The sequence below is a fragment of the Mirounga angustirostris genome, unplaced genomic scaffold, assembly GCF_029215605.1.
Source record: "Mirounga angustirostris isolate CCGP_5_RB_7025 unplaced genomic scaffold, mMirAng1.0.hap1 SCAF_13, whole genome shotgun sequence".
Taxonomy (NCBI): Eukaryota; Metazoa; Chordata; class Mammalia; order Carnivora; family Phocidae; genus Mirounga; species Mirounga angustirostris.
In genome coordinates this window covers 57,257,874-57,270,784 of record NW_026991721.1, presented here as the reverse complement: position 1 = coordinate 57,270,784, position 12,911 = coordinate 57,257,874, and the positions used below count along the sequence as shown (strand labels likewise).

The 12,911-nt window shown below is 48.9% G+C and overlaps 1 protein-coding gene across 1 annotated transcript; it reads left to right on the top strand.

Annotated features, from left to right (window-relative positions):
- Positions 1-37: 37 nt before the first annotated feature.
- CHRNA10 (cholinergic receptor nicotinic alpha 10 subunit) lies at positions 38-12,900 on the top strand. The gene is made up of 5 exons (XM_045894324.3): positions 38-2,174; positions 8,297-9,917; positions 10,310-10,464; positions 11,190-11,722; positions 12,442-12,900. Exons 2-5 carry the CDS (start codon positions 9,348-9,350, stop codon positions 12,897-12,899), a joined length of 1,716 nt encoding a protein of 571 aa, XP_045750280.3. The 5' UTR covers positions 38-2,174; positions 8,297-9,347; the 3' UTR covers position 12,900.
- The last annotated feature ends 11 nt before the right edge of the window (positions 12,901-12,911 follow it).

Below are 12,911 nucleotides of genomic sequence, written 5' to 3'. Positions count from 1 at the left end.
CAGTCAAAGGCTAAATTTATTAGGGCAAATTTAGGGTGAGGGGGTCGAGACTATTAATTAATCCTGACTACTTATACATATATAAAGATTTTATCCATTCATTTGAGAGAGTGAGAGAGCTTGAGGAGGGGGAAGGGGGAGCAGCAGAGGGAGAGGGAGAAGTAGATTCCTCGCTAAGCAGGGAGCCTGATGAGTTTTAGAGCCATATATATATATATATGAAATACTAGTTTTAAGAGTAAATACTGCCCATATTCACAATTCCCAGGACCCTGGGATCATGACCTGAGCCAGAGGCAAACGCTTAACCATCTGAGCCACCCAGGTGCCCCTGACTGCTTATATTTATATAAATACATTTATAAGCATATATTTATGTGCTTGGCTTCCCAGTGGGGGATAGGGGAAGAGTCTCATTGCCCTTAGGAATATACTTAGGATTCAAAGCCTGGCTCTTTATTCTGGGGGTTTTGTTTGTTTTTAAATCTCGGGTCACACTTCACTCTTAATTTCATTTTCCATTGTGTAAAGGGGATGATGATCATGAATGTTGCTGCTAAACACAGCTGTTTTCCAGAGGGAATGATTAAGTCTGATGTGTACTATTTGGATTTTTTTTTTTTTTTTTTCTGTTAAACTGAAGGTGTGAGCAAATTCCAGTTAAGATTAGGCCAAAGATACTGGGACATGGAGGAATTTGGAGATAAAGCAGAGTGGATCTGGGGCTTCCCTTTAATTTAGAACCCCAAGGACAAGGGTAACTCCTGGGAATCTCCCTCCATTACTGACTGTGAACCTGAGTCACAGAGCATTGCTGGGCTTCTGGCAAAGAAGTCCTGTTGTGGTTTCCTTGTGAGAGGTGTTTTGTGAAAAGAGAGTGTGCTATAGAAATGGTTAGCCTTTAGAAGTGTTAAGAATTGTGAATATGGGCAGTATTTACTCTTAAAACTAGTATTTCATATATATATATATGGCTCTAAGTCAAATGTTTCTCATAGCAGCTGTGTTACATCAGAGACAAGTTACAGTTCAAAGTTAATGATAGGGGCGCCTGGGTGGCTCAGTCGTTAAGCCTCTGCCTTTGGCTCAGGTCATGATCCTAGGGTCCTGGGATTGAGCCCCGCGTCGGGCTCCCTGCTCTGCGGGAAGCCTGCTTCTCCCTCTCCCTCTCCCCCTGCTTGTGTTCCCGTTCTCACTGTGTCTCTGTCAAATAAATAAAATCTTAAAAAAAACAAAAAAACCCACCAAAGTTAATGATAAAGATTGGGATCGAGCCCCACGTCGGGCTCCCTGCTCAGTGGGGAGCCTGCTTCTCCCTCTCCCACTCCCCCTGCTTGTGTTCCCTCTCTCGCTCTCTCTGTCAAATAAATAAAATCTTTAAAAAAAAATAGTATTTCTCTAAAAAAAAATAAAAAAATTTTAAGTTTCTAAATAATCTAAAAGCAGGAATCCATTTTCTCAAAACTCAACAGACTTGTAGAATCATACAACATCCAAAATAAGTGTATTTCCTTGGCAGAGTGCTGGAGTAATGCCAAAATCAAAGTCAGGAAAATTTTGGAGATTAAATGTTGGATTAGCCAAACCAAGGCCTGCAGAGTAGCTGCGCTTTTCAGATGTTTTACTCTTTGATTCAGTTGCTACTTTGTATTAACAGAAAATTACTCTAGATTTTTTGTTCCGTTTTAAAGAATCAGCTCTTCCTCTTATTGACCCAATTTTACCAGAGTTCTGTATTGTAATGTATTGATTTCTGCATTCATTTCTTATGTTTTCCTAAGGGTTTTTTTTAACCTTTTACTGTAGGGATTTTCACCTATGAAAAAGTAAAATGGTATAATGAATCCACAATGAACACTTGTGACAATCCTCCAATATTACTTAATCTTTACCTCCATTGTTATTCTACCCACCCCACAATGGTATTTCTAAGGCAGATCATTTCATCAATATCTAAGCATTTCTAACAGGTGATTTTTTTTGTTTGTTTTTTTTAGAGACGGCATGTGTGAATGGGGGGAGGGGCAGAAGGAGAGGGAGAATCTTAAGCAGGCTCTACACCCAGGGCAGAGCCTGATGTGGGGCTCAATCTGATGACCCTGAGATCATGACCTGAGCTGAAATCAAGGGTCAGAGACTTAACCGACTGAGCCACCCAGCCACCCCACTAACAGGTAAATTTTTTTAAACACAGTCACAGCACCCTTGTCCTACCAACAAAATTAACAATAATTCCTAGATAGCAACTAATGCCCTCTGCATTTCCAAATTTCCCCACTTGTCTCAAACTATATTTTTATGGTTGAATTGTTTGAGATTTATTTATTTTTGAGAGAGAGAGAACCTGCATGAGCATGGTGTGGAAGGGCAGAGGGAGAGAGAAAATCTCAAGCAGACTCCATGCTGAGTGTGGAGCCCAATGCCGGGCTCGAACCAACAACCCTGAGATCATGGCCTGAGCTGAAATTAAGAGTCAGACACAACTGAGCCACCCAGGCACCCCATGGTTGAATTGTTTGAATTAGGATCTCAACATGGTCCACACTTTACATTTGATTTTTTTTTTTAAGTCTCAAGTATCTTAATCTATTACCAATGTTCTTCCCCCCCCTTTTTTTAATGCCCTTTGTTAAAGTAACTGGGTCATTTGTCCTTTAGATTCGAGAACCAGGGGGCGCGTGGGTGGCTCAGTCGTTGGGCATCTGCCTTCGGCTCAGGTCATGATTCCAGGTCCTGGGATCGAGCCCTGCATCGGGCTCCCAGCTCCGCGGGAAGCCTGCTTCTTCCTCTCCCACTCCCCCTGCTTGTGTTCCCTCTCTCGCTGTGTCTCTCTCTGTCAAATAAATAAAATCTAAAAAAAAAAAAAAAAGATTATTGATTTAGGTGTTGTCAATCTTATTCACCCTTTATATAACTTCCCATCAACCTTCCACCTAATGATAATCAGGGCTAAGAGTCATTATTTCATTATTGTATATCCCTTGTCTTTTTGTATGTGTTGATTCATTATTTTCAAAATAGAGACTTAAATCATATAGTTACTGTGCAGTTAATTTTTTTTTACTTTGTGTTCCCACCCCCACCACCCCCACTGCTTCTTAAAAGTTACCCACAAACTTTTGGATTTTTTTTCAATATAACATTTTCACCCCAAAATACAGTAAATATGTTATAAGAAATATTTTAGCTTTTTTTTTTCAGGTAAACACCAATTTACACATCAGTCTTTAGTCAGAGACTATACTACGGAAATGAGACAGGGAAACTGAAGGGACCCCAGGAGAGAAAGAGCTGGGTTTTTTTCTTTTGCTACTTTTCTGGCTTCTATTCTTGCTGGACCTGCACCACCAATGCACTTTACACATGCTTTGTAATGCAAATAGCCTATATCCTCCTTGTAAGGGACGGAGAGTTAATGATTCTCTAGAATAAATAACATCTAAGGAAGGACCAGGTGAGAATGACCAGAGGAAGCTATCATGTGCATTCCACACCACGGGAGCCAGACATCCCAACACCAAGACCTCCTGGCTCCAAGCAATAACACCTGGGCCCTCGTCTTTGTTCTAACCAGTTCCTGAATGCCTGAGAGGACACATACACTAGACCACCATCCCCAGTAAAACCCCCAGGCCCTGAACAAAGATGAAATTCATTTACTTTTTCTTTCTAAGTCTCCCAGATACTCTCTCTCTCTCCCTATGTATATATCTTTAATAAATTGCTTTCACCACCTGCTGGCTCAAATTTGATTTTTATCCCGTGTGAAACCAAGAACCCTCTTGACTGGCATTTGAGAGAGAGCACACAAGTGAGGGGGAGGGGCAGAGGGAGAGGGAGAAGCAAACTCCCTGCTGAGCAAGGAGCCCAACGCCAACACAGAGCTCAATCCCAGAACCTGGGATCATGACCTGAGCAGACGCTTAACCAACTCAGCCACCCAGGTGCCCCAAGAATTTGAATTGTGTGTCATATGTAAATGAATCCCAAATGTGTTATTTTGCAAATTGAAGCTAAACAGATAAAAAGCATGTTTAACTCTTGGGTCTCCTGTATGTGCACTACTTCCTTGCTGTTTTGAGGCACTCTTGAAGTTAGCCTTTATTTTGCCCTTGAGGTATTCTGCAAAACTTTTTTTTTAAGTAAACTCTATCCCAAACGTGGGGCTTATGACCCCGAGATCAAGAGTTGCATGCTCTACCAAATGATCCAGCCAGTGCCCCTGCAAAACATTATTTTTAAGTGTAATTTCTTGTGCCCCCAAAAGACTGAATAATTATTGAGGAAAATGGTACAGGAAAAAAGAATATATATTTCACCCTCACACCAAATACCAACCACTCACTCTTAAGTCTTATCTTTCTTCTTTGGCAGGTACAGTAAACCTGCATGACATTAGTTATGAACCAACTAAATTGATTTTAATTCTATATTTTATGTTATTATATAGGAAAATTCACTTTTCTTTTGGTATGCATTTCTGTTAATTTTAACACATACAGATTTGTATAACCACTCCATAGTCATAATATAAAATGTTCTGTCGGGGCGCCTGGGTGGCTCAGTTGGTTAAGCGACTGCCTTCGGCTCAGGTCATGATCCTGGAGTCCCGGGATCGAGTCCCGCATCGGGCTCCCTGCTTGGCAGGGAGTCTGCTTCTCCCTCTGACCCTCCTCCCTCTCATGCTCTCTGTCTCTCATTCTCTCTGTCTCAAATAAATAAATAAAATCTTTAAAAAAATAAAATAAAATGTTCTGTCACCCAAAAAACTCCCTCTTCCTATCCTTTTATAGTCATACCCTACCAAAACAGTCTTGAGAAAGAACAAAGCTGGAGGACTCACATTTCCTGACTTTAAAGCTTACTACAAAGCCATAGTAATCAAAACAGTGTGGTATGGGCATAAAAACAGACATATAGGCTAATGGACTAGAACAGAGAGCCCAGGAATAAACCCTTACATATATGGTCAAATGATTTTTGATAAGGGTGCCAAGACCATTCAATGGGAGAAAGGACAGTCTTTTCAACAAATGATGCTAGGAAAACTGGATATCCACATGCAAAGAAATGAAGTTGAACCTTTATCTAAACACCATTCACAAAAATTAAGGATGGGTCAAAGACTTAAACGTAAGAACTAAAACTATAAAACTCTTAGAAGAAAACATAGGGTAAAAGCTTCACAACATTGGATATGGCAATTATTTGTTGGATATGACTTCAAAGTGCAGGCAAAAAAAATAATATATAGACAAATTGGACTTTAAAAAATATTTAAAATTTTGTTCACCAAAAAAATAAATCAACTGAGTAAAAAGCAACCCATAGAATGGAAGAAAACATCTGCAAATTATATACCTCAATAAGGAATTAATATCCAGAATACAGAGAGAACTCCTAGAACACAACAACAAAACCCAATTTAATAAATGGACAAAGGACTTGAATAGACATTTCTCCAAAGAAGACATACAAATGGCCAATAAGCACATGATACGATGCTCAACCACTAGTTATTATGGAAATGTAAATCAAATACAGTGACATACCACCTTATACCCGTTAGGATGGCTAGTATAAAAACAAACAAAATAAAATAACAGCTCCTGGTAAGGATGTGGAGAAATGGGAATCTTTGTACCCTGTTGGTGGGGGAAAAAAATATTATAGCCACTGTAGAAAGTAGTATAGCAATTCCTCAAAATATAAAAAATAGAATTATCATATGACCTGGTGCTGCATTCCACTTCTGGGTATATAATCCAAAAGAACTGAAGCAAAGTCTTGAAGAAATATTTCTACTTCCATACGGAGCAGCATTATTCACACTAGCTAAAATGTGGAAGCAACCTAAGTATTCCTCAGGGAATGAATGGATAAGGAAAATGTGGTATATACATCCAATAAAATATATACAGCCTTAAAATAAGGAAGTTCTGACATGTAACAAAATGGATGAATCTTTTTTTTTTTAAGATTTTATTTATTTGACAGAGAGACAGCTAGAGAGGGAACACAAGCAGGGGGAGTGGGAGAGGGAGAAGCAGGCTTCCCACGGAGCAGGGAGCCCGATGTTGGGCTCAATCCTAGGACCCTGGGATCATGACCTGAGCTGAAGGCAGACGCTTAACCAACTGGCCACCCAGGCGCCCCCAAATGGATGAATCTTGAAGATATTATGCAAAGTGAAATCAGCTGACCTGAAAAAAACAAATATGTGATTTAGAGGTGACTGGGTAGCTCAGTTAGTTAAGCGTCGGCCTTTGGCTCAGGTCATGATCCCAAGGTCCTGGGATCGAGTCCAACATCGGGCTCCCTGCTCGTCAGGGAGTCTGCTTCTCCCTCTCCCTCTTCCCCTCCCCCTGCTTGTGCTCTCTCTCTTGCTCACACACTTTCTCTCTCTCTAATAAATAAAATCTTTTTAAAAAATGACAAATACATGATTCCACTCACATGAGTTATTAAGTCAAAATCATGGAGATAGAAACTAGAATAGTGGTTGCCAGGGGCTGGGGGCTTGTGAATCTAAGTGTGTGTTCCTGAAGATAGAATATTCGAACTAACTCACTGGGATTATAGTATAAATACCTTTGGTTGACTACTGTGCATCAGGCAATATGCTAGGCACTTGCCTTGTGTTACTGCTTGTCTCCTTTAATCTTTATACCTTCTGAAGTGAGGACTGTTAATTCCATTATCCTGTGTGAGAAAACAAACCCAGGGAGTTTCAGTATCTTGCCCAGGTCAAACAGCTCATAAGACAGAGCTGAAAGTGCCTGTAAAGCCTGTGTTTTCCCTGCTACCCAATGTCACCTATGGTGTTTGGGCATGGGTGAGACATTCAAAGGATGCCCAGCAGCATGGCTGACAGGACCTGGGTACTGGTTGGGTTGCAGGGGGAGAGGGCAGAAAGGAAGGATAATTCCCAGATTTCTGGCTGAGGTCATGGCGGGGAGGGGGGGGCGGGATGGGTGCTTTGCTGAGAGGGAGAACACAGAACAAAGAACAGTGGGGAGAACACTGAGACTCAGACCAGGATGGCTGTAGGGAGTTGGAGATGAGGATGTGAGCTGCATCTCCCGCTCTGTGGGGCCACCTGGAGCCACAAGCTCAGCTAAGGCTTATCCCCATTCCCACCAGGACAGGAGTGCTTTGCTTGGCACAAAGTGCCTAGCCTGGACAGATGTGCTCCATCTCTCACTGAAGGCAGAGGTGACAATCTAAAGGGAGCCTCAAAGCAGGTGGGGGGATGGGGTAACTGGGTGATGGGCATTAAGGAGGGCACGTGATGTAATGAGCACTGGGTGTTATATGCAACTGATGAATCACTGAACTTTACCTCTGAAACTAATGATATGCTATATGTTAATTAACGGAATTTAACTAAATTTTTAAAAAATACAGGGAGCCTCAAGAATTCAGCAATGGGGACACCTGGGTGGCTCAGTCGGTTAGGCGTCTGCCTTCAGCTCTGCTCACGATCCCAGGGTCCTGGAATCGAGTCCCGCATCGGGCTCCCTGCTCAGCTGGGAGCCTGCTTGTGCCCTCTCTCTCTGACAAATAAATAAATGAAATCTTAAAAAAAAAAAAAAAAGAATCCAGCAATGGTGGCAGAGCTAGGAGGAAACACCATCCACGGCTCTGGCCCCTCACACCCTCACACCCAGTCTTTTGCAGATCCTGACCCCAGGATCTCTGCCCTCCAACGCCCCACGCTGGCCTTGAGCTGAGCCTGGGTGCTGCATTACAATTTGAATAATTCAGGTCCCAGTAACCTGAGGTGTCAGCTTCAGTTGCTCTGTTCCCATGGGCACAGGTGTCCCAACCCTGTAAATAAGCTAATGAAAAGGGCAAAGGGGAGGGGCCTACAGCTCTGTGCCTCAGAGGGCTCAGGGCTGATGGAGAGTCCCTGCCCCTGTCCTGCTGAGAATGTGCCAGGCTCATCCGGAGTCCAGGTATGGGGGACAGAGAAAGGAAGTTAGGGGGCTGAAATAGAAGGAGAAAGGAAGAGAGTGGAAGGAAGACCCAAGTCAAAGAGGCAAAGAGCAAGAAAGAGTTCCAGAGGAAACGACACAAGGAAATGGAGACAGAGGGGCTGAGTGAGAGGAAAGGGGGGAGGGGGATAGAGACAAGGGCAGGGACAGAGGCCAGAAGAGGCAAGGACCAGCGGAGGAGAATGAGCAGATGCCAAGATCAAGTACTAAAATCCAAGGGCAGGTACAAATAAGAGGGTCAGAGAACTGGAAGGGCCACAGGGCCCAGCAGAGATCTCAGTCTTACTTCTTACTTCCAGGTATCATCCACACCATCCTTGCCAGCAAGGCCTGATGCTGCCCTCAGTCCGGTCCCGAGGCTCACACCCAGAGACCTGCCCTACCTCTTGCTGTGGCAGGACCATGGGACTCAGGAGCCACCGCCTCAGCCTCGGTCTCTCTGTCTCCAGCCTGGGCCTTCTGTTTCTGTTCTTACCGCTTCCAGGTGTGACGTGCAGTAAACCAGCCCTGTCTCTCTGGGCCCTGCGGCTGTTCCCTTCCCCCCAAATCTCTCTCCACATCCGATTTCTCTTTACTACTGTTCTGGGCACAAGCGCTCTATCTGGGTAGCACGGAGGATGGAGGTGCTGAGGAGGATGACAGGGGACCTGCCTGCCTGGAGTGACAGCAGTGATGGAAAAGCCAGGGGGTAGGGGTGGGGCAGATCATGAAGGACGTTGAATGCCAGGCTGAGTTTGGACTTTATCCAGCAGGCAATGAGGAGCCACTGAATAGTTTTAAGCAGCTACCGGCCTGGTCAGACTTGAGTGTTTAAAGGCCTGATCTCAGAAATGTGGGGGATGCTTAGAGAGGCTGCACCCGCAGCAGGAGCCATGAGGAGGCTGCTGCTGGGTCCACTCAAGCTGCGGGGGCGACTAGACATTCAAAGGATGCCCAGCAGCATGGCTGACAGGACCTGGGTACCAGTTGGGTTGCAGGGGGAGGGGGCAGAAAGGAAGGATAATTCCCAGATTTCTGGCAGAGGTCACGGTGGGGGGGATGGGTGCTTTGCTGAGAGGGGGAACACAGAACCAAAAACAGGTTTCAGGGGGGCAGGAAATGAGTTCATATTTTGGACCTACAGAGTTTAAGGTGCCAATAGGACATTCAGGAGTGAACTGTTGTATTTATGGGTCTGGAGCTCAGGAGAAAAATCTGGGCTACAAAAAAAAAAAGCCAACGACAGGATTCTGGGGAACAATACTTGAGTCAGGGGCTGAAGACAATGTGGTGTGTCACAGAAGCCTAGGGAAGAGAGTGTTTTCAGGACGGAATGGCCCAGAGCATCAGAAGCTTTGAAGAAATCCATAGATGTGCAGCTGGATAAGTGGAAACAGGTTTGAGAGACAGCAGGGGCTGGTGGCAATGGGGTTCACAATACCTGGGGGAGAGGCGGGACTCTTGTCCCCTGTTTGGGCCCCTCTGACATTTGCAGTAGGGCAGGCAGAACCCATGTCCTTAGGAAGGGAAAGGGTGGGGAAGAAATCTGTCAGCCTTGCTCCAGAAGACAGCAGCAATTCCCTCCTCGGCCTCCACATCACTCTTCCGCGGAGGCAGTCCAGGGAGGAACGAGAGCCACAGCTAGATGGACAGAGCAGACCTCAGGAGGACCAGTCAGGTGGCCGTGAGATAGCAGAGCAGGTGACAGGGCCCCAGCCTTGCGCGGGTGGAGGGTGTGAGCAGAGGCCCCTGGCCAAGGGTCTCAGATGGACAACCCTTCTTCCTGGTCCCCCAGAGTGCTTGGGAGCCGAGGGCAGGCTGGCTCGAAAGCTCTTCCATGACCTCTTCACCAACTATACAAATGCCCTGAGACCTGTGGCAGACACAGACCAGGCTCTGAACGTGACCCTGGAGGTGACATTGTCCCAGATCATCGACATGGTGTGTTGTGGTGGTAGTGTCGAGGAACGGGGTGGGGGTGGGGGTAATGAGAGACTGGGATTATTCTCCAAGCATTTCTATAAATGTTAATATTAACAACAATAACAGCAGATACTAACTGCTGGGTGCCCACAGTGTGCCCACCACTTTGCACACTGACGCTCCTGCCTAGCAGGGATTATCACCCATGTAACTACTAAGGAAACTGAGGCCTAAAGAAGAAAAGAAACTGCCAAAGTCACATAGTAAGGTCAGGCCGGGGTAGGAACTGGCCTGTGAGCCAGCTGGGTTTGTGGGTGCCGTCTCGAGCTCTGTAGGTGAGTGTGTACACACAGGGAAGGGTGTGCATATACATGCGTCCACATCTGTGCCCACTCCCTGCCCCCGACTAGGATGAGCGGAACCAGGTGCTGACCCTGTACCTGTGGATCCGACAGGAGTGGACAGATGCCTACCTACGATGGGACCCCGACGCCTATGGTGGCCTGGATGCTATCCGCATCCCCAGCAGCCTCGTGTGGCGGCCGGACATCGTACTCTACAACAAGTACGGCCTGCCTTGGCCCCTCCCTTCTCCGAGCCCCTCCCTACGGTTGCCCTGGGCTCTAGGTATGCACTGATTCCCCAACCCCCCAACCCAACCTGGTTAGCCCGCTGCCCTGGAAGCTTTTCCCCCAGACGCTCCTAAGCTGCCAGGAGCTCACAGCCCCTCCATGACACCCCCTCTTCAACCTGTCCCAAGCCAACCCAGGCTGAATGCCTCCTGGGAACCCACTGTGTGGTCCAGGGCCAGTTCCGTATCTCTCACAGAGAGGGATCTGGGGCACAAGTGCCTCTCGATGGCAAACTCCTCCCTTGCAGGCGGGCTCCAAGTCTCTGAGGACTCCCCGAGGGCCTGCCTAGGGTAACTTCCTCCAGGACCTAACCCTCTGGAGCATTCCTTTATGACCTAAACCAGTTCTGTGTTTCCCAGACAACATACGGCTCTGCATATTCTCCCCGGGGGCCCTCTAGGAGATTCGCAGATCACACTAAGCACCCCGGTGCCAACTTTTACAGTTGTGTTTTCACACTGCCCTGGCCTAGATCTGTCTCTTTGGGCCCAGCAGGCGCCACCCCTTCTAAGCCTCTGAAGGCACAAAGGTCCCTCTCTGCCACCCCCTCTCTCCTCTGCGCGGCCCCTGGTAGCCACAGGACCCCTGGGGTCAGAGGGTCCCTGCAGGGGTCCGCCCGGCCTCCGCCTCAGGGAGCCCCGCCCCGCCTGCCCCGCAGGGCGGACGCACAGCCGCCGGCCTCCGCCAGCACCAACGTGGTTCTGCGGCACGACGGCGCCGTGCGCTGGGACGCGCCGGCCATCACGCGCAGCTCGTGCCGCGTGGACGTGTCGGCCTTCCCGTTCGACGCGCAGCGCTGCGGCCTGACGTTCGGCTCGTGGACGCACGGCGGGCACCAGCTGGACGTGCGACCGCGCGGCGCCGCCGCCAGCCTGGCCGACTTCGTGGAGAACGTGGAGTGGCGCGTGCTGGGCATGCCGGCGCGGCGGCGCGTGCTCACCTACGGCTGCTGCTCCGAGCCCTACCCCGACGTGACCTTCACGCTGCTGCTGCGCCGCCGCGCCGCCGCCTACGTGTGCAACCTGCTGCTGCCCTGCGTGCTCATCTCGCTGCTCGCGCCGCTCGCCTTCCACCTGCCCGCCGACTCGGGCGAGAAGGTGTCGCTCGGCGTCACCGTGCTGCTGGCGCTCACCGTCTTTCAGCTGCTGCTGGCCGAGAGCATGCCGCCGGCCGAGAGCGTGCCACTCATCGGTGAGCCGCGAGGGCGCGGGGCTGGGCGGTGGCGGGGTGGGGAGAGTGAGGGGGTGCGGAGAGAGCCGTCCCCGCCCGGAGACTGTCCCCCACCCCGGCCGCTGCTCACCGGTCTCCACCCTCCACCGGGGCGCGGCGGGGGAGCGGGAGCTGGACGGCCTAGCAGAGCAGCGCCGATTCCGTGCGGGAGGCGGGCGCGTCCTGGGTGCATGCCTCAGAGATTGAGGGGAGAGGAGTAGGCCCCTTCCAGGAAGGACACCCCACCCCTCACCTGTCATAACAGGCAAAACGCCTTGAGTTCTGGCTGTGTGCCAGGCCCTCTCCTAAGCACTTGACATTTTTTTATTAACTCAGAGAGGCACCACCACAAACCTGTGAGGTAGGTTCTGTTATCCCAGTTGTGCCAGAAGGATCAGTAACTTGCCCCAGATTGTGCGTGTACCATCTGAGAGTGTGACTTTTCACGGACTGTGGGGGAGTGCAGCGTCCAGCAGTGAGGAGAACAATTAGGCAGCAGGTAGCTTCTGAGAACTCACTTGTAAGAATAGGGGATGAGGAGATCTTGGCCCTTAACCTCCTTCCTGGATCCATCCATTGGGTTTGGAGGGTCCTGAGAGCCTCACGGCGGGTGAGCTGGTGCCTGTTTGTGTTGAGGCGGTGGGCAAGCTCAGGCTCCCTGAGTTCTTGTTTTGGGCCCCAGCTCACTCTCTCTCTTGCAGGGAAGTACTACATGGCCACCATGACCATGGTCACATTCTCCACGGCGCTCACCATCCTTATCATGAACCTGCACTACTGTGGTCCCAGTGCCCGACCAGTGCCATCCTGGGCTCGGGCCCTCCTGCTGGGACACCTGGCAAGGGGCTTGTGCGTGCGGGAACGAGGGGAGCCCTGTGGGCAGTCTAGGCCACTTGAGTCACCCCTCAGTCCCCAGCCTCCTGACGGAGGTGCTCGCCCTCTGGCAGTTCCTTGCCGCGAGCCACGGTGTCTGTGCCGTCAGGAAGCCCTACTGCGCCACGTAGCTACCATCGCGAACACCTTTCACAGCCACCGGGCTGCCCAGCGCCGCCATGAGGACTGGAAGCGGCTGGCCCGTGTCATGGATCGCTTCTTCCTGGGCATCTTCTTCTCCATGGCCCTGGTCATGAGCCTCCTGGTGCTGGTGCGGGCCCTGTGAGTCCCAGGGGTC